This window comes from Neofelis nebulosa, chromosome 7 (assembly GCF_028018385.1).
Source record: "Neofelis nebulosa isolate mNeoNeb1 chromosome 7, mNeoNeb1.pri, whole genome shotgun sequence".
In the NCBI taxonomy this organism is placed as follows: Eukaryota; Metazoa; Chordata; class Mammalia; order Carnivora; family Felidae; genus Neofelis; species Neofelis nebulosa.
This window is the reverse complement of record NC_080788.1, coordinates 66,419,109-66,441,291: the sequence shown is the minus strand read 5'-3', so window position 1 is coordinate 66,441,291 and position 22,183 is coordinate 66,419,109. Positions and strand designations below refer to the sequence as shown.

Here is a 22,183-nt window from a genome sequence, read left to right as displayed (position 1 = left end):
CCTAAACAAGGAGTACAAGCAAAATGGACCCTGAGTTAATCATGGGAAACTATTGACCACATTAAGCAATTTCCCTTATTAGGTTTGCCGTTACATTAAAAGATACATCTACATACTTACTTTTGTAAAGATAAATAACATAATGAAAGGAAACCCCATTTCCAAATTCTGACTCTATGTGCATAATTTAAGACAGCATTAAGAACAAATAAGACAAGTCCTATTTTAGGTACTATCTTAAAATACTACTTAGAATAAGAATCGAAAATTTAAGAGCCTACCTATAACCAAAAGAATTCTAAGTTTGAGTTCAGGATACACGGACTTATTTAAGGCAGTGTTGTATACAACAAAGTTTCAGTAAAAGGAAACAATTTCTATTATCTCTTAAGGATTTAATAGCATTTGATCAAATGTATCAATATATTCAAAATAGCTCATTTATGTTCAGGTGTACATCACAGAGTCAATAAGAACAAGGTTTCAATTAACCTGTCCATCTTAAAACAAAACAAAACACAACAAAACAAAACAGGGGCGCCTGGGGGGCTGAATCGGTTGGGCGTCCGACCTCGGCTCAGGTCATGATCTCTCAGTATGTGAGTTCGAGCCCCGCGTCAGGCTCTGTGCTGACAGCTCAAAGCCTGGAGCCTGCTTCGGATTCTGTGTCTCCCTCTCTCTCTGCCCCTCCCCTGCTTGTGCTCTCTCTCTGTCTCACAAATGAATAAATGTAAAAAAAAAAAAAAAATCTGAGGATTTGTTTACTGATTCAAAAGTGGACCTAATATTGCTAGACAGTTGAATAAATGATAATCCCTGCAGTGGAAAAAGCGGACAGAGAGACCAGGAACCAGATAATTATAACACAAAATGTGAAAAATGCTATGATAGAAGTAGAAAGTGCAATTGGGGTGCAGAGAAGGGAACACAGGCCTATCCCTGGGCAAATCAGGAAGGCCTCATGGAGAAGTTGATATGAGAATTGGATTTTCATCAGTAAGAATCCCCCAGGCAGAAGACAGACAGGGACACACTTTCTCTACATTTCCCTCCATCATTTCCCTCTTCAAGACCTGGCTTCTCAGCCCACTGAGGGATCTTAATGCTGTATAGCAAGAGCTACTAAAATGGCTCACTTTCATTTTAATGAGAAACTAGATTTCAGCGAAGTCTCATAGTTGTTTTCTTGTTTGTCATTAGAAAGGGAGTGAATAGTTCAAAACTACTGAGGGATAAATTTGGTAGATGAAAATGGTTTATATTATTGTCTGCTGTGACATCAAAATATTTTTAAAGGCCAAATTAAAAACAAATGTCAACATAGGAAGATGAATTCTCCCACTAATCCTGCCTCCCCCTTCTCCCCGCCCCTAAAAAAACAATAAGAATTTCAAGAAACTCTCTGAAGGTAGAAACAAGGAAGAAAGAAGAAGTGGGGGGGGGGGGGGGGTTGGAAATAACATGGCATCATTATAGACTATTCTTCTGAAGCAAAGTAAAGACAATGAAGGGAAAAATAGAACACATGTATTACAACATATAGCACCATAAGGCTGTGTTTGATGCTCTGGAGGGCTTCAACAAGTACTGTTCAGCCAAAAATCAATTGAAAAATCAGCATGATAACAGAGCATGAGTTGCCCTATAATAGCCTTAAGACCCCCAAGGCTATACAAGTCCCTTTCATCTGCCATACTGCACTGACTCTAGGGGAACTTCACTTCCCCTCCCTGAGTACGATGCCTGACTGTATTTCTAACCCAGTGTTTTACCCTCCCTTAGAAAGAGGAGCTGACAAGGACCAATGATGTTTTAAAGTGGGTTTTAAGAATTTTTTTTTCTTTTTGCCTTATTCTTTATTTTTTCTTGATATTTGCACTCAAATTCAACCTCTAATATTAGTCGCAGGACTATCTCCACAATATTAAATGGTCAGGCATAATCTCTGAATAACCTCATAATAATAGTGTTCTCTAAATGCCTTAGCTAACAGACATCAAACTGGCCCTTAATAAAATCAATAATATGCAAATGTGGCATGTAAGCAATTCACAGCATTGTTATAAATATACATATACAGTTCATTCCAAGATTTCATCTCAATATTTCTTCAATCACTTCCTCACAATGTCTGGTTTGTTCAATTTATATTTCTATTTGGCATTTGGTGCAAACCCCCAAAGATAAGATACATCTGTCCCTTAGTCACAGATCTTGGCATTTTTACCTTAACTCAATCGTGAAATGATTGGTTGAATATTACCTTGCTGATTAGCAGGATTTCCTCACAATAAAACATTTTATTTCCAAACTTTTGAACGTGACATGAGATGTACCAACTCAGCAGTGACATATCAAAGCTTAAGGAGGACATATAAACACCCTGATCTGTGTGAGGGAAGGAAAAGCTAATTGGAAGCCAGCTTCCCTGTGATTATCAGCTTGTTTATGGGGAGGGAGGACTCCTCTGAATGGCCCTGTAAATTCATCCCTGATTATGGCGTTAAAACCAGAGTTCATTTCCACAAGCTCCCCCAAATCCCCCACCCAATCCATTTTGTTTAGTTACAAAGGGTTGTGCGCTACTTTCAGAGAATGACAGTTTTTCATGCTGATTTTCTCCAGTTTCAAGAAAAATTAATCAGTTGCACAAGCCAGTTGTCAGATTTCACTTCCCTCATGGCAGAAAGCACACATAGTCATTGTCTGCTATAAGAATAAATTTTAGTAATTTTTTCCCCATGTCAATATGAATATTAGACTGACCCAATTAATATGAAATGCTTCTTTGCTGCTGGAACAGACAGTGCTACAGAAAGAGCCATTTGCACAACCTGTTCATGATTATGGGCCATAAGGACACAAAGATGGCACACACATTTGTGGACCATCTGAATTCTTATACGGAAAGGGGAGGGGGAGGGGGGAGCGGCATGACGTTAGCGTGACTGTCGTGGGTCATGTTTTTTAATCCGTAGTATTGGACATGTAACACAGCAACAAGAGCTGATCATTTTGTTTAATCACCTTCTGGATCTTTGCCAGATGGTCTCTATTGAGAGCGCTGCAAACAGAGAGAGATGAACTGCATCTAACACGCCACCAGAGCTTTCCCGTAAATGTCTGAGAACTGATTCCAACAAGAATTTAGTCTCAGAGCAGAAAGGGATACATTTAAAAACTATGTGCATTAACTATACTTTTCCCCATAGAATCCTCACTTGGCATGAATAATTTACCCACTCTTATGCTAATGGGATCATGAAAGTATCCCTGTGTCTTTAGTGCAGCTATTCTCAGCTTTCAGTAATTACCCCACCCAGTGAAAATAACATGGCTTCTGCATTGAACGGCAGACTAGTACCTGACAATTAGAAAGATCATGGCTGACAGTGGAAGGGTCCAAAACTGGACAGAGAAACCCTTGTGGCCCAAGGAAGAGTGTAGACATAAAGTCTACAACGCTGGCCATGGGGGAGGGATGCGGGGGGGGGGGGGGGAGGAGGGGGCGGGGATGGGGAGGAAGGGTGAGAAGAAACATTTTCCATTGTCAAGCTTTGCGTTCTCTGACTTATTATCAAGATTTTACTTAAATAAAAATGTGTTTCTCTTTATATCACTAAGTGTAAAAGGCATTCGTGACAAGTTTTGAAGAAAAAAATAAACAATATCCAAGAAGAACTAGAGTTATCTTTAAAGCACATCTGCATTAAGTATTTATTTTATCAGAATTGTTTAAAATCTAAATAGTGAAAAGTCCTCTGCATTTTGCTTTTCGGAGGGAAAAAGGATTGCCCAAAAAAAAAAAAAAAAAAAAAAAAAAAAAAAAGGAGAAGAAGAAGAAGCAGGGGAAGAAGAAGAAGAAAGAAAGAAAGAAAGAAAGAGAGAAAGAAAGAAAGAAAACTCATTTTCGACCTCTGTCCACAAAACTCCATGTTAGGTAGTTCACTGTGTAAAAATTATCAGGCTAAAACATCTGGGAAAGAAAGCTATGAAACAGCAGGGAACGTGGCTGGTTTATTGTTTATCTTTTGTTTATGAGGCAGTATTCAAGTTTAATTACTACTCTAAATTAAACTCTAACTGGCATCAGGAGACATCCCTTTACATGACTAAGTTAAAAAAAATCTAGAAATCCCAACTCTGGGTTTTTCAAGTAAGTTGATACATATAGGAAGAAATTACTCAAAATTAACAGCAATTATAGAAAGCTTTTAAGCATTTATGGGCACTATTACATGCTCCTAGAGCATTTATTTATTAGAAGAATTTAATTTCATTTCTATGGGGGGGAACAGAATAAAAATGCAACATAAATGTTCCATATACAATAGTTTTTTCCGTGGGAATGTTCAATTATCAATTATATTCTCAGAGAATTTTTTGATACAATTAGGAAGACAGGAAGGAAAAGAAATGTCATATATGTAGCATAACAGTGAGTGACCAGTTTTGGATGAACTTAGCTCTAGGAAAAATAAAAGTTAAAAGCAACTAGAAAAAGATTATGCCAGATGGCATCTGTCATATTGTATTTAGGGTTATTTTAAAGAAATTGCCGCCACTATGAAAACATTCCATTGACGGAGTTTTCCTAGACTGAATAAGAAATCCCAGTAGAACATATTCAGGATCCACTGTAGGTTGGTTTGAGGTTTTGCTCCCTCCTTTAAATGTATAACTGGAATATCTGGGTGAGGAAGAAATCTATTTCATAAGTGTAGTATGCACTACAAACTCAAAAGTGTAATTAATACTATTTTAGAAGCTTGCTTACCTATTAACACATCCAATATAAAGGGGGTATTTTTTAGATTTCGACACCATGATTGGTAAAGAACTGCATAATAAATAAACAAATACCTAGCTATGAAATAATAGTCTTATTGCCTGGATCATAGTTGGAGACATCAATAGGAAGGGTTTGATAGGTGGCAGGCAGAGTTGAGGGGAATTATGCTGGCTTGCACAGCCCTGTGTCCTGAAAGATTAAAGAAATATAGATGCTAGTATGCTAATGTATTTAGGTTAAACTGGGTCTGGCAACAGTATGGTTAACGTGCGTGTGGTGTGCAGTGTGAGCTCAGCAGTTACTGGGCCAACTGCCTCGGTATTTCTGGGAATCCTGCCTATTCACAGTGCAGGGATTGTTCAATTGCTGCAAAATGTACAAAATGAATTTTACAAAAATGAATTGTAAGGAAGGCCCCATTACAACGATTTTACAGCAAAGATGTCAACATCAATTTTTCTTTCATGCATAGCTAATGATTAAAACAGCATATTCCATTTGCCTAAGACAATTTATTTCATATTGGCACATCAAAATATTGAAATACAAAGTTATCTTTACTCTACCCTTTTTATTCATTGCTGCTGAACCCATACCATTGTTCAAACCAGGAAAAATAAAACAAACTTGGCACGAAATACTTAAAACAAAGGCTCATCAATATTCTCCAATTTGTCAACATCTCAATTACAGCACTGGAAAAAATGTAAATTTCATGTGCTCTAAACACTGAGGGGTCTATTCTCTTGCCAATTCACATGCGTAACTCCCATCAGCGTTAATGGGAGTTACACAAACCCATCAATAATAATAATACTTTGTACATATATTGTGCCTTTCATCTAAGGCTCTCAAAGTGCTCTATGAACAAGGAGGCTGCTTCCTAGTCTTTACTCTGGCAAAATACACAATGAAATACAAAGCAGCTTTTGACTCAGCAGGTACAGAATTAGGGACCCCAAGCCTTATTATCAAGCCCCATTTTACTGATGGGAAGCCAGACACAAAGAGGGCCAGTTACTTCCGCAGAGTCCCCAGTCTGTACCCTAATTCTATCCCTGAAAAACCAGATTTCTTTCTTCATTCTAATGTGACTAACAAGACAAACTCCCTCCCTTTGGCTGCTTTTAGCAAAAGAAATCAGAGTGAATGAAAATCTGGTTCATATTTATATAGTTTACTGCTAGGCATGTGCTGTTTGAAAGATATAGTAAAGTCGGGTTTTATATTTTACCAAGTTTGTTTCTTACAATATTTTTAAAATTCGATTTTTTTCCCCCATTTGGTTTGTGGCACAAACACTAGAGAGTAAAAGATGACCTTTCACCTGTGTAACTGTAGCTCTTTCACTATCAAGTCATAAAATGAGGTATTTTTAGGTTCCAAAGCAAAGATGTGTATGAATCATTTTAGTAAAAATATTCACGAAAAATATAAAGCAACATAAATGCATGTATTGTTTTATAGCATATGGCTATTAAAGTTTAATTTAAAATGTGTATGAAAACATTGTATTTAGTACAATTCATCCCTATTTTTCCTGTTTATCATAATTTGTTTTGAAACTGAGTCGTTTTACAGTTTTCCATATGCCTGTTGTGCTAATAAATTCTGAATAAGCAAGAAAACTCTTTTCTAACCTACCAACTTGGTTTCCAATGAAACATTATAATATATTTAATGCTAAGAACATAAATTTCTCTTCTAGCTTTTCCATTATACATCAACCCTAAGATTTAACCTAGGATAAGCATATGTGATTTCAGTCAATATCTCTGTTGACTTTGCCCTGAAGCAGATAATTAATCTTTCCCACAGAAAGCTACTATGGACAATTCAGTGGGCCAAATTTCACAGCACCTTAAATACATGTTTGAAAGACTCATATGGGCATAAGTATGACAAAATACTTCCAAGCCTGGCCTTCAACATGCGGTCTGCCGTAACAAACAGTGTCCCCTTAAACATGTGTTTGGGAACCACTGATGTGGTAAGCCAGGTAGGAAATTCTCCATGTCAAAGCGTTCCCTGTGTTATAGGAATCATAAGTTGTTTTGTCCCTCACACTTTAATACAGTAAAATGACTGACTTCCTAGTTCTCGTACACATAAGCTACCATGTCCATTCTTTAATCCCACAGAGATATGATAAAAGGAACAAAATCCTACAGGGATCAAATCCTTCAGCATGGGATAAGTGGGTGCAGCTACCCACAACATAGAGGTTTGTGTGTATCACTTTTACTCAGTGTGTCAGTCTCAGAACTCTTCTCTTTTCTGACCAAAAACAACAACAAAACAAACTAACCGAAATGATAAAACTCCATGCCTTGCTTGCTGCTGCAACTGTTCCCAGCTCCAAACCCCAGGGTCTTCTCTCTCCCCCTCCCCTTCTCTCTGGTCCTTTCCTGCTATCTCCCTTGCCATAACTCAACCAACCCAACAGAACCAGTCAGTTTTAAATTTCAGTTGGGACCTTCGTGACCTGTTAATGAATCTACAGAGAGGAGAAAAACTCACAGTGTTGAGTTATGCCTGGTGTTGCTAGCTGACTTGGAGTCAGAAATGCTTGAAGCGTTAACGTAATTGCAAGAATGTGAAAAATGAAGCGCTGGGCTCCTGAGCAAAGTGAAAGGTCAAAGCGAGCCTCACACACAACAAGTCTTTGGAAGATAGCCTCATTAGACCATTAAGTCTGCTTCTCTTTCCCCCCTCTTCTGCACAATGTTTAGGGCGTTTTGTTTTTATTAATAGATACATTTCACCCTTTGTGTGATAGCAGTTTGGGGTGGTGGGGAAAGGTGGGAGTCATTCAAAGCTTTCCAGCTTTAACCCTGCCGATAAGTCCATCACCAGGATATGGAACCACAATTAAGGCATTGCACTGCAGATCCACAGAATTTATGTTCGTGCCATCTCCAAAATGCCTTCCGGTTTGGTTTTCTTAGGTGCAATCTAACTGGTCTCATAAAGACAGTATATAAGCCTAAATAAATACAATTTGCAAGTTCTTCCTCAATTTACCATCTCGTAGAGTTCATTTCTGTATCAGTTTCAAATTTGTTAAACCTAGATTCTAATTTGGACCTAGTCACAGTTAATGGCATCCTAGGAGAAACGATGTTTCTACACTCTTCGAGAATACTAGTCATCCAAAATCTGTGGCCAGAAACCTGGAGGAGTGAAGGCACTCACCCTACATCAACCACCCTCTTTTAAATGGCATATAAGACTACAGCTCAAGCTGTTAAACTGTCCTCCACCTGGAAGACTGTCTAATGCTTAAATATTGTGGCCATAAACACAGTCATAATAGAGATGAAATAGACCTAGGAGATCAGACACTATCTAACGTAAAATATTAAAAAGTAAAATCTATACACTTTCCTGGCCCACATTCAATAACGCATCTTCCTTTCAATTATCATTTTTGCTACAGAAGACTCATCCCTACCAATGTATAATTGCTCTCTGTGCAGTAGGTGAGTTTTCCATGGTAAAATTTATTCTAGAGTACACTAGGCTTCCTTGTCATCTGCAGTTGATGCCCCCCTTGTCCTGCGATTATTCTAATCTTTAGGATTTCTGACAAAAGTTGCCATGTCAGCTGAATGAAAATGGGGACAAATAGGCTAAGAATTTCAAAATCCATCTTCCCAAGATAAACTTCCATGTAGACGCCACACCGTTCTCTGAGCTCATGAGCACAGATTTGGGCATTTTATGTACTTTAGAGGCATCACTGCTTGATTACAGAGAACTCCTAATGGTGATATGACAAACAAAATAACCTGGTCATTCTATTTACTCAGTAACAAAATAAGCCAGGTCATTCTATTTACTCACACACCGAAGTTAAAGTGTAGATAACCAAATCTGCAAAAGAATTGGCAGAACTACTCAATTGTTTTTGTAATGTCTACTTAAAGATGAGACAGTTCACTTTGATTTTTTTTTAAAGTAATGTAAGTTGAGAGGAAATACTAATATAGCAGCTCTCTAACCTGCCACTCTCCTACTTACAGGGAGGTAGTAGTGAGATCATAAAATACTGAAGCTAGTTCGGTTATGTCTACTTTGCACAAGGGAAATGCTTGACCTTTTACCTTGCTCACTGCTGTTGTCTCCACTCTGGGAAGCGTGGCCCCCACTGGAGGGCCCCGGGGTGCCTGCTGAGTGGGTGGACGTTGCATCGTCGTGATCTCGCCAAGATGCAGGATTCTGATGTCAGGATGCCAAGAAATGTTCCCACAGTTACCATTTCAGCCATAAATGAGGAACCAATAGGAAAGGTGCAGAGAAAGACAAAAATGTGTACATATTAGTATTTGTGGACCTAGGCATATACAGACCCCACACTATAGTATGTTGTCTTTTCAGCAACGGGTACCAAAAAGAAGAAAAGATGCTCTAGCATCTTGATAAGGTGATGGTTACATCTGTGTCTACATGTGTTTAAACTAATGGAAACAGACACATAAAAGGGGTGCGTTTTATGATACACAAATTATACCTCGATAAAGTTAATTTTTAAAGTTAGGGAAAAAAAAGCTTTTTAAAAATTTAGAAGTCATTTTTACTCTTGCTGCCTTAATTGGGACACACTCTTCCAAGAAAGAGGCCCAATACTCTTGGATACTAAATTCCAGAACATCTACAAAACTCACGACTCCCTTAAAAACAAAAATAAAAACAAAAACAAAAAACCCCCACAGATCCAAGAACATATGGGGCAGCTCTTTGCATCTTTCAGATGCATTGCCCTACACCAACCTGAATGAACTCTGAACATTATCAACTGGTTACACAACCAACAGATACAGTGATACTAATGAACAGAATGAAACAACTATGAACTGCTAGCCGAGTGATAAACTGGACAGAACTTTCGCGTGAGCTCCATGGAAGCTTAAAATTCACAGGCAAGTGCTTTTTTCCTGGAAGCATGACTTGTTTCAAAGGACATGCAAGGCACACTGAGAAATTATAGCTCATGCTACTTTGCCGAGTGTATTCTTCTCCTGTTCCTCCTCCCCTTTCCTGATCATTCCCAATCCCCTGCTGTTGCTTAAAGGAAAACAGGAATTCTAATGTACAGGAAGGACTTTATCAGCACCACATGAAGGCAGGCAAGAGATGGAATTTCCTCTGGCAGAAACGGAGAGGAGGAACAGCACATGAAACAGACCAGCCTTAAGGCCAGACAGTACACTTGTCACCTGCATGTGATGACTTCAACTAAGACCAAAGATCTCCTGGCAAGCAAATTCTTATGGGGGGGGGGGGGCAGGGAGATTCTTTGGGGGCAAAATAAAACAAAAACATCAATCTCTCAAAGTGCACGATTTCTTCTTACAAGAATTGGTAAATAAGGATTCAGACAGACCGACATGCCTATAGGCAACAAGCAAACATCTTGACCATCTGAAAACAATCTTGTCATGTTGTCATTATATATAGTTTATCCAGAAGAAAAGAAATTAGTCTATCACTTTCTTCTACATCAACTCTGTAATGTGTATATAGAATATAAAGTTGTATTAAAATAAAATCAAGAAGCCATGGGGAGACAAAATGGGGACTATTCTTATTTGGAACAACAACAACAAACCATTCTCTTCCCCTCTACAGGTCTGCTATAAACTGAGTGCAAATTAATAGTTGGCATCTGTAAAAGATGACGAAATGACCCAAAGCTCTATAGATCAGTAATATCTGTATCAAAACAAGGCTACTGGCAATGCCATCAGGCAAGCAACTGATTCCAAGTGGAAACCCCAAGCAGAAATTTTGTGATTATAAATACAGCACAGGTTTAGATCTCTGAAGATATGTTTTAGAAAGTAGATTAGGGAACAAAATTGAGTAGAAAGAACTGAAAATCAAGGTTCTGTGCTGCCTGTACTAAGACAAAGACATGCCTGTGACTTCTCTTTTTATCAGAGTTAGAAACCACTCCAACAGTTTCCAGCTAAAGGCAAAGAGAATACAGGGGCTCTTCAAGCTTTGCAGCCTCTTCGAGTCAGCTGTTTGCTGGATGGTAATCAGATAAAGAGCTAGAAGAATTGCACGGGGGGGGGGGGGTGGAGGGGGGTGGGGGGGGTGGGGGGGGTGGGGGGGGTGGGGGGGGTGGGGGGGGTGGGGGGGTGGTTAGGAAACAATGGCGTGGCATTGGTTTAGTCCTACAACCACACTGGTGAGAGCCTTCTTTCAGAAATAACTATAACACATTCACCTAGGCTAAACTTTTCAGTGTATACAGCAAGTGATGTTAATTTTATGCACTGCAGTCTTTTTAGTAAGCAGGCTGCTAGAAAAGCTCCTCACCCCTCATGAAAATTGCAATAATTAGCCACTAACATCTCAACTATGTTTTAAGGTAAATGTCATCCAACAACGATTATATCATCATTCAAACGAAGCTAGAGCAAGTTGTTCTGTCTGGGCACTAGAGTGGTTTGAACTAACTGCTCAGAAGGACTTCCAGCAACTGAAAATACTGGTTTGTCCTTATCAGTCAAACCTGTGCTGAGTTTTTAAAGACAGACCTCATTAATTTACAATTTAGTATACTTCTTCCAGTGGTTTTCTGAGGAGGAGGAGGTGTTTTCTAAAGTAAAGGAGGGAAAAATAAGCCACATCAGCAAACATTACTTTAGAAGCAGCTGGCTCCTCCAAGGGAGTTGGATCTCTGGTTTTCAGCCCATTCCTAGAATTTGCTCATGTTCACCATTTCACGTGCCATGCCCCTGTCTTTTTCTCTCTTTTCTCCTTCATGTCCTCAAAAATGCTGTCCCCAACAAGTGTCATAAGATGTTGGGTTTCCATATGGAATGTCTCAAGTATTATGACCTCGTTTGGGAGTCTGATCAAAACTAAGGAATACCCACCCTGGCATTCATTTAAGTTGAAAGTAGGAAAAACAGATGTATCTCTCCAGGGCTTCAGGGCTGAGAAGCTCCACAAAGTTGTTCACATTCAGCTATACCAGGGTGGCTCGATCACCCAGGGGGACTTCTCTTGAGAGAAGAGACAGGGAGGGGCAAGGCGTGTGAAATGGCAAACATGACAAATACTGATAATCTGGTCCATAAAAAATTGCTACCTTCCTGGTCATAAAAAATTACAACCTATGTGGACAGATAAAGTGTAATCCTTTACCCATAACACTGTTTTTTTTTTCTTTAGACTGAAATATTTGTTTGTATCACAACTTCTTTCTTCTTCTTTTTTTTTCCCCTCCCTAGATAGTTTCCAAGTTTACATCCTTCAAGAATAAACTGCCTGGCTTTCTGCCAAATTATATGCAGAAGTTTAGTGAATCTTGAAACCGAAGTGGCATACGAAAGCATGTAAAACACATGATGTATGTGGAAAAGAAAGAGAAATGCTCTCTGAGTGCATGCGTGGGGGTGAGCACTCAGGTATATGCATTCCACTGTGTATGTCCTGTTCTTCAGCCAAAGTATCACGAAGACACCCGAGGGCAAGGAGTGAACATGTTTCTATTCCCAGTGGCTTTAATAATTGGGAGTCAAATACGGTACTTTTCTTGCTCTTACGTAATTGCGTTAAAGAGCAGTGTTAGCAGGAGAAAAGCAGTGAATACTGAGTGGAGCACAATAGAAGGAGATGGAAAATAGATACAAGAAGCTAGGTCTCCAGGGGCAGTATTTTCTATTTGCTGGGCTACAGACTCACAGCTGATAATGCAAGTTGTAATTAATATAAAAGCATGAGACAAGATGGGGAGAGCTTGTAGTAGCGGGGCCACAGGAGATCACTCTGCTGCTCTCCTCTGTTTCTCATTTACACACAGCTTTCCCTAGAAAACACAATTCTGCCAGTGTTTTCTCCCTTGAAATTAAAAAAAAAAAAAATGATTTAGCACCATCATTGAATTCTGCTAAATCTGGGAAAGAGCACAGAGAGGACAGGAGTCTCTGGGCATAGGAAGCAAAACATATGTACGCCTTTTTTGTTGAAGTTGCAGATATGGTGGAAATTGTAACATTTTACACCATTATGGCATTTCTGTGGGGACCTGCCCATAGGAAAATACTTAATCAGTCCTGGTGAATTGGTAGGATTGCCCTGTTTAAATCCACAAAGCTCATGATTCTCACATTGCAAAAAGAATGGAACAAAATGTATGAGCGTTTCTAAATAAATACAAAACTGAATGAGGAAGTAAAATGTATTAGGATTCAAGGGGGGGGAAAAGCCATACTACACACACATTCTTTCTAAAATAATCTGGAACTCATCTTAGACCCCAAACGAGAAGATGAATCAATGGATGTGGTATAGGGGAGAAAGCATTAGATTCGAATTAAGTCACTAGGGTGCCATCTCTAACTGATCATGTGGCCTTAAGCAAGTGATGCACTTCATTTCCCTGGGACTTGTTTCCTTTATCTCTTTAAAATTAAGAAGTTAGGCAAGATAATCCATAAGGTCACTCCTACTTCTTATTTCTATTATTAAAAAATACTTACAATAAGCATTTGATTTTCTAGAACCTATACAACTAAAACACGATCTATAACACCAAGCCAAAAATTATACATGAACTTGGACAATACGGTAAAGTAATTCAGAATATGCGCTTGTAGGTGGAAAGCAAGAGCAAACATATATAAAGACATTTTAACCAGCAAACGAAGCATGCAAAACTAATTTGGCTCAATATGTTTAAACAACAAAGGCAAGATATGCTTGCATCGGTATACACAATTAATATGTTACATATTTCCTATGACTTTATGATATTGTAGCTCCTAATTAACATTATGCAAAAATTACTATTTTTTAAAATCAGATGAAGACTCCTGTCATCAGGCATGCAAGCCTACAGAAGTTAAAATGTTAATTGTATGGTTTGAAAAAATGTTGGAATTTCAACTTCATTATTCTAAAGTTGACACAAGAACTCAGGAGAAGCACGCATGCTTTCAGAACATGGACTCACTCTTTAAAAATGTAAATAGAGCTGGGGTCTTTCCCTCAGTTCCTTGCTTCCACCCTCCACTGAGCTTTGGGAATTAATAGGTGAGTAACTCTCAAAGTAGTAGCAAGTGCTCTTTGCAAATTCCAAAAACAAATTCCAAAATTAAAAAAAAAAAAATGGATTCCTCCATCAAATGGATCAACTTTTAGAAAAGAGAGAAATTTCTTATTTTGTTGATATGCCATCATATTAGAACATGTCTCCTATAATTTTGAATTGCGTTGGAATATTCCATAAAGCATTCAGTCTGAAAAAAATACAAAATCAATTTTTAAAAATATCCAAATTTTAATCTGATCGTGAATGTCAGTGGTTGTCAAGGGCACCTTTGTTTGATTTCATCTCATCACAGTTACACTGAAAACATACTTCAGCTGCTCAACCAAAGGGATTTAAATAACATAATTATTTTTGATGGAAATTGACGTAGGAACTATCAACCTTCAGAAGCTATACAACAATAACAACAGAAAACCCATGACCCCAGGCATGGTGAGTTGGTGGACACAACTTGGAGGGAGAACTTTTCCGGAATGGGTCCCTAGAGGCCTCGGGTAACACACAGTAAGGTCTAATCCTATACTAGAACTTAAGAAACTATCTGACAAAATAAATCATTTGTATTATTAATATTATTATCAAATCCCATTATTTCCCCTTTGATATCCTATAGGCCAATCACTTAAACCTATCCCTTTCCTCACCGCCTAATCCTTGCTAGATTTCCAGGTACTAATAGCATTTACGTCTGGACACTTGCCCGCATTCTGTCAGGGACAAGGTTTGGGGAGACTCCCCTCTAACTTAGCCCATTTAAAAGAACTGTATACACAGAAAAAAATAACTTGATAGATTCAGAGATGCAAAAGAAAAAAAACAGCATATCTTCAGTTAAGTTACAGCTTTCAACATAGAAATTAAAATGTTTTTCTTTTATGTATCATATTATCAGAGCCAATTTTAAGGCACCTGTCACTAACTGTTAACAGCTACAGTTGTATTTTCTTCCCTATACTTAATTCACCTAAACAAATAATAATAAACAAGTAAAATGTAGTTCCTCACGAACGTTAATCAGGAATAATAATATGCACTTCAGGCAAATGGACCTTGGCCCAGAGAATGTATTTCAAACAGATATGTTTCATTTATCTAATGCTGATCTAAAGATACGTAATATCTTTCAACGTAAACTTAAAGAAAGATTTTATTAGCCTGCACTGGATCTAAAGACTTGATCTAAAATTATGTAAAGTAGAAAATGTGGAGATCACCTATTATTTAGAAACACTACAGACCAGGAAAAGCATGAATTTTCCACAACAGTTTTCAAGTTGAAAGTTTTGTCTTTTTTTAAAAGAATTTGTTTCTTGATATGTCTATTTTAAACATAATAAATTTGGATGCCTGGGAAACTTAACATGAATTGCAGCTGAAATATAGAGTTCCATTTCCTTTCACTATCTTATTTCCTTCTTCCCATTATTCCAAAGAATACTCTAACAGTTGTTCCCTACCTATAATAATTACTATTACGTTTAATAAGAAAATAAGATAAACTATACTAGAATATAAAAACGCAAGCATTCATTATGAATTTATTAAAAACAACAAAACAGGAGCCAATGTTGCAAATTTTATCTTCTGTTTAATTCCAAATTTCCTTTTATCATTATGCCCATCATGTACGCCTCGATAATAAATGAACGAATTCAGTATCTTTAACGGATGTAATGTACAAAAGGTTAAGACATTATGGTTGTCTTTTTATCAACGTTACATCAGATTATTCACATAAAATTACAGAATGTGAGATCAGCATGACAACAGCCTGATACACTGTGGAATCGTATATAAAACCCATTGCTAAAAGTCTGCCAAAAATAATTGCTTTCAAGGTATTTGTAGCAAGTACTTTCATTCGGTTTTTTTTTCAAATTTTTTAATAAGAAAATAGAAGTCTAGGTTGGCACCTAATATTTTGTTCCTGACGCTTGTCCCTCTGCTTTCTACTACACAGAATTACACACTTATTCTTTCTTTTCTCTCTTTCACTCTCTCTCTCCTTGCCTGATCCTTCCTTAAACACACACACACACACACACACACACACACACACACACACACAATGCAGCTTGATACCGCTTAATAAGTATAGAGGTGTATGTGTTTTGGGGTGTCAAACAGCTGTCACAAACTGTCACCTCCACAAGAGAAACCTTGGCACACAACAAATTAAACTACACTTCTTTTTTAGCTGTCATTATTCATAGCCAATAAGTTGAAATGCTCTCGGCATTTCATGTGCAAATAAAACCATGAGGAAGCGCAGTAGATCAGAATAGTGGGCCAACAGATAAAACAGAGAAAACAACACGCTGTCTCAGTCCTTCTGAAGTGGCTCATCATCACCCCTGCACCAGCATGCACCAAATGAGATCCAGCCTGGGGCAATGTATTAAATATGCATATCAAAGCAAATGAAAAAATAAACCTGGAGATTCAAATTGGACACATTTACATGCTGAAAATGTTCCCCTCATACCACTTTTCAGGTAGTAGTTCTACGGTATTTTCCCTTTTCTTGCTGGTGGGGGGTTAAGGGAGAGCGCGCTGGCAGGAGAGGCAGAAACTAAGAGAATTCACTTTGTAGGCGGATGCCTGCTAATGAATACAATCAATATACCTATGGCACAAAAATATCAAAAAATGGTGAAAACTCTCCAAGGTTTTCTCTCACCTCCCGCATAAAATTCCAGTCGGTAGCAAACCTCGCCATTTCCCACTCGGTGTGCTGGTGGAACAAATTATTGCTTCCTTTCAAAACAAATAGCAGGGGGCTAAAGTAAAAATGTTATAGTTCAGATCTCTAGGAAATAGAAGGCTTTAAATTATGATGCCCAATGAGGTGGCAAGCCCTCGTGGGTTCAAAATAAATCAGTTGTCATCTTTATTTGATTGGGGGCCTGAAAGAGGAGCAACAAATGTTACCGTTGACTCTTTTATCCAAAGATGATGATTGTTAAATTATTAAAGCACTATCCTCTTAGGTACCACTGACTACTTGAGTGTAATTTAAATATTACAATAGTTTCATAAACTGGCACTGTCGATCAGCCAATCCTCTAAACAGCCTAGTTTATCTTATCTCTTCTGTGTAAACATCAGCATGTTCTAGTTCCATACATCGAAAACAGTTGCCAAGAAGCTATTCCAGAGAATCAAGTAGTCGAGACCCCCAGAAAGGTCACGAGAGAAACGTTTTGGGCTGCAGATAACTATGAACCTCTCATTCTACAAATCAGGTAACTATATCCTTCTCATTCCCCCAATACTGCAGAATGCATATGAACTGAGAAAGAGGAAGCTATGAAAATAAGCAAATGACGACAACAACAAATATTTCTAAGGTGGTGTCTCGCCTTATAGACAACAGCCACACGTCATAATGCCACATATCAGCAAGTAAACTTTCCGTAGCTGCTTGCTGCACCCTTTTGATTTTCGTTAATATACTCAAATACAAAAGAGCCCCCCAAAGTTCCCCCATTGTGATGGGAAAAGCCAAGAGTAAAGACAGGCACAGGAACTTTCAATGTCATAGCATTTATTCTGTCTCAGAACTAGACAACCAGGACTGAGGTTTTCTTTTCCTTTCTTTCTTTTCTTTCTTTCTTTTCTTTCTTTCTTTCTTTCTTTCTTTCTTTCTTTCTTTCTTTCTTTCTTTCTTTCTTTCTTTCTTTCTTTCTTTCCTTTTGTTCTTAGGCTGGATTTCCATACAGTACAAAGGCTAATAATTAAAATGTATGCCTGTATATTTTCAAAACTTTTTGGGGGGAGGTAGGGGAAAGGTAAAGAATCTCACAGAAGGTTTACTCTCCAGGCCTCTCAACCCATTCCTCTTAATAACCAAGAATGGGGTGGGGGTGGGGGGGGGTGGACAGTTGTGGTAATGGTACAAACTGCCTTCAAGCCTCAAAGCTGTTTAACTCCACAACATGCTAAATTAGTATTTCAGCCAGCCAGTTATTAGACTATAGCCTATATCACTTAGGTTGTAAGCTCAATTGAATATAATCTATAGACACCCTGTCCCCCACCCCAGGCTTGAGTTCCTATAAATAAACTGCTGTTCACACCCACTCTTTAACCTCGCCACTCTTGCCTTTCCTACCAGCTGCAATCTTTCTTCTCTTTGCTTCTTTTTCAAATTTTCAGTCTCACTACATATGCTTTTTTTCCCTTTTTTTTTTTTCTAAAGCATCAGGCTCCCTAGATCGGTTCCAAAATAGGATTAAAAACAGAGAATAGAAAGAAATCTCCCCTCCTAGACTGACATACACAGTCACTCCTTACTATACTCTGTCTTCATTCACCAACTGTTTAAGTGTTAAAATTCAACCACTAACCTATGGTTACTCAATCGTAATTCCCTTCAGCTTTCTGTAATACATTGTTAATAACTGTTTCATCAAAGTTACTGTCTTTTATTATAAAGATGCTTCAGGCACTTGGCAATAAGTCCATATACTGACAATAAGTTTCTATAGAGCAAAAGCTCAGAGAATTGTAATGTGTTCACTCCTTCTTTCCTTTCTAATGCAATGCAAGATTGTCAATAATTCTCAGGATTGTCATCTCTGTGAGGGACTGGGAAGTTGGCCCTCCCTCCCCAATTCTCTCTTGTCCTTCAGTGCTCTCTCCCCCACCCTGTCCATCTAGCCGACTTGCCTCTGGGTCCCTGCCGCACTGATTACACAGAGTTGGGAAAGCAGAAAAGGCAGCAGTCACCATATCAAACAGACAATTTGCTAACACTCAAGTCACCAAATCCAGGAAACTTTACACATTAAGAGCACAAATCACTCTATCAACTCCCTAGTTTCTTTGGTTCTCCACATAAATAAGGAAGGGGGGCAGCAAAGGGCAAAGGAAGATGAAAGGTGTGGCAGAGGTGGTGAGAAAGGGAGAAAAGACCCCCAAAGAGACCAAATCCCTTAACAAGAAAACCAAGTTTGAGCTTACTAAATGTTACAACAACTTTTTTAAAAATGCTATGCCCAGTAGTCTCAAAAGAATGCCAAAGGGCTCTCAGACTTACATGGTCAGCGAGATTTGTAGAGGAGCCTGAAAGTTCTTCGTGATCTGACTTGGAGCTGCCGTCCCTTTCATCAATGACAAGGTCGATGGGCATTTTCCCCTTCAAACAGCTAATGTACCGATGGCAGAAGTTATCACACAGTTCGTGGACCTAAAGGGAGGGTCATGGTGGAAGGTTCAGCTCATGTTGTTGTTGTTGTTATTGTTTTGTTTCATTTTTAAAGGGAAAAAAATCAGGATGCAGGGTTACATTTGGAAAGAGCAACAGTGCAACCTCTTCCAAACTAACTCTAATTAATGGGTGTAATACTTGAAGGCAAGGAAACAATAGAGCAATTGTTGCAACAGATATTATTCTCGGGAGACTTCCCTGAGCAACAAGTCACAATAAAGAGAGTAGAAACAAGACTGGAAATAACTGGGTTCAGACTGGGAGTCCGGAGGTGGGGTTGGGAGGGGGGATCCAATCTGATGATAACATCAAAATGTTAGAACGCTGGAACTGGGAACAGCACTGGCATTTGCGATTCAACAAGCTAAGAGTTTCATATGTTTCCAGGGGAAAGTGACTGAGCTGGAGAGCAATGTGAAGACAGCCCAGCGAGGATGATTTCCCCCTGCGTGTACCTAATGCGCGCTCTGGTCTGAGGGTGAGCTAAGCTAATAGAGACGCAAGCAGGCTGAATGTCCAGTAACACAAATGGTTTGCTGCATTTCAAAATAATCCTGAATGCCTAGGGAAAAAGACAGGGCGTGGGGGGGGGGGTGGGTGGCGCACAGCAGAGCTGTCCTAATTCACCCATCCTCTGAGCCCTTGGGTTGAGGAGCAGTTTGAAGGAAGGACATAGTAACAAGTTGCTCAAAACCTCCAGGTGCTCAGTGCCTCAGCCTGGAGATTGGCAGAAGACATCCCGACTCAACGGAGAGAGGGAAGTGGCTAAATCAAAGTAGGGAGTGTCATTCCCTGCTTACCTTTTCTAACTCCAAGAGATGAAACCTTAGTACTTGTATTGCTTGGATCATCTGAAAGAAAAGTTTGGAGTGTGGAGTTAGGGCTCTGTGACTCAAAGCCCTGAGTGGGGGGTGGTGGGGGAATTGAGCTGGGGAGAAGAAACAGGCAAGTGGCCAGGCAAAACCCACACATCAAGAAATCATCAGAAAAACCAAGTGATTACTGATCATCTCTGCCTCATTGGCCACGGGTAGGAATCTGACTCAACCTGAGCCGAGGCGTCTAATATCTTTGCCCCCTGTGTTCACTGAGCTATTTGGAAGGACTGCTTTCCTAGGGCCAGGCCTTCCTTCTCCGCCTGAGTCTTTAACCGTCCCCTCTTTCGACCTCAGGCCAAATTTAAAAAAAAAAAAAAAGAAAGAAAAAAGCTTCGGAGAGAGAAAGCTTTTTACAGCACACCCAGCAAAACCCGTCCTTACTAAAGAAGGAAATACTCAAGATGAATGGTGAGGCAGGGCCTTTGAGAGCGGATTTAAGTACTTTTAATATTGAAATTGTGCAAATTAGCAAAAGAATCGCACCTAAAAGTGGCCTGCGCAGGCCTGCCCCAGGACCCCCCCCCCCACACACACACCTCCCAACTCCCCGCCCGCCCTCCGCTGGGCCAGCGGTTACTTCCTTCGGGTTAGCTGCTGGGGGCTCGGCTGCCTACCCCGGCAAAGAGAGGAAATAACTCACTTCTCGAAGCCTCACTCCCGGGCCGAGACCCGGGACTCATCCACTGCTCACACTCGGGGCGCTGTGTCCCCGCCTGCTGCTCGCTGGGCTCTGCTCTCCCCTACAACCACCCCTCACCCCTTACCTCCCCTCTTCCTTTCAGGGGCTCAAAACTGGTCCCTTCCCCCTCACCACCCCCCCCCCCCCCGTCGCTTTGGAGCCTCAAAACAGGGTTCTGCTCCAACTCCCCGGAGCTCCAGGGGAAAGTGGGTGCTTCCAGGCAAGGAAAGGGGCCCAGGCTGGGGAAAGGGAAGAAACAGTGAGCCTTACCAAATTGTCCAGCTCTGGGTTTGAGGAAAAAAGTGGCTTTTCTGCACGAACCTGGAAGAAGCAGGGAAAGTCAACATGAATTACCAGCCCAACTTGAAAGAAGGAAATCCCTGTCACGGACTAAATTGCATGAGTGGGGAAGGTGGAGAGTCAGCGGCCGCGAAGAGGAGAGAGGCTTTGGTAAAACACAGGACACAAACTAGTGCCTTAAAATAGTGCGGTTGCTTGAAAAAGTACTGGGCCTCCTGCTCCTAGCCCCATTAAGGGGTACCCGGAAATGCTGAGCTGCAGCTGGAAATTCAGGGCCCTGCTCCAGGCCCGAGTACCCTCTTATTCAGCCCTCTAAGGGACAGTGGCTCTCAGCCGTCCTCACCTTACTGCCCGCACTGACCACCCCACCAGGCGCCCAGCTTCCTCCCCTCCCAGGCACTCTCGGGTTCCTCACCACCCCTATCCCCAATTCTTGTTCTAGTAGCTGCAGGCGGGGAAAAGGCCAAGCCCCAGATTAGGAGCAGGTCAACTTTAATTCGAGGGTCGAGCCCCTGTATTCCTGGCTGGGGGGAAAAACAAACACCCATATTTATCTCCGCTTCCAGTTCGCCTCCAGGCTCAGGGATGGGGAGGAGGCGTAGCGCTCGGAATGGGCCAGAGGAACAGATCGGGTGTCCCTGCCTTTTCCTCCTCTTTCATGTAAAGCTCTGAGGAAAGGGGAGGGGGTGGTGAGGGTCTGCAGGAGGGTGAGTGGGTCAAGAAGGCTGGACCTGCTTGGCGAAGACCGCGATGTCCTCGTTGAAGGAGTCGGAGGAGCAGACGTCTCCGCCGGCCACTCCGGGTTCCCGGGGAGTGCAGGTCGCCAGCTCGCACTTCTCAAAGACCAGAGCTAACAGAGGAAACAACGGGTGCCTAACGGGCAGCGCCACGCAGAGACACACACACGGAGACGGGGTGCAGAGGGGAAGGAGCGAGAACTGTAATCAACAAGTTTGGAGGGTTCGGATTCCTTCTTTCATAAAACAAGCACGCATCACACTTTACAAGCCTTCCTCAGTCAGCCGAGCCTGGGCCAGAAACAGAAAGGAAAAACGGCCTGGCCCTTTCCCTCAGCTCAGGAGTCCCTCAGGTCTGGTGGGAGAAGCCCCTGGCCACTGCAGCCCGCCGAGTAAGAAGAGCCTCAGTGGGAAATAATGAAACATCCGAGCAGCTCAGGCAGTCTGGAGCCCGGAGCTGATCCAGACCCAATCCCCATACTACAGAGGCCGCAGAACCAACCCCATACCCAGCC

General features: G+C 40.5%; 1 protein-coding gene across 7 annotated transcripts in view; it reads right to left on the bottom strand.

Annotated features, from left to right (window-relative positions):
- The window catches only part of MEIS2 (Meis homeobox 2), a 209,679-nt gene that overhangs the window by 184,543 nt on the left and 2,953 nt on the right, over window positions 1-22,183 (bottom strand). For 6 of the 7 annotated variants that reach the window (XM_058738261.1, XM_058738263.1, XM_058738258.1 and 3 more), the window contains exons 3-7: window positions 21,663-21,804; window positions 20,902-20,952; window positions 19,875-19,925; window positions 18,904-19,053; window positions 8,899-9,013 (exon numbers count right to left, since the gene is read on the bottom strand). In XM_058738261.1, the coding sequence (XP_058594244.1) occupies window positions 8,899-9,013; window positions 18,904-19,053; window positions 19,875-19,925; window positions 20,902-20,952; window positions 21,663-21,804 (509 nt within the window). The remainder of the gene's footprint in view (window positions 1-8,898; window positions 9,014-18,903; window positions 19,054-19,874; window positions 19,926-20,901; window positions 20,953-21,662; window positions 21,805-22,183) is intronic. The other variant, XM_058738264.1, reaches the window with a different exon arrangement.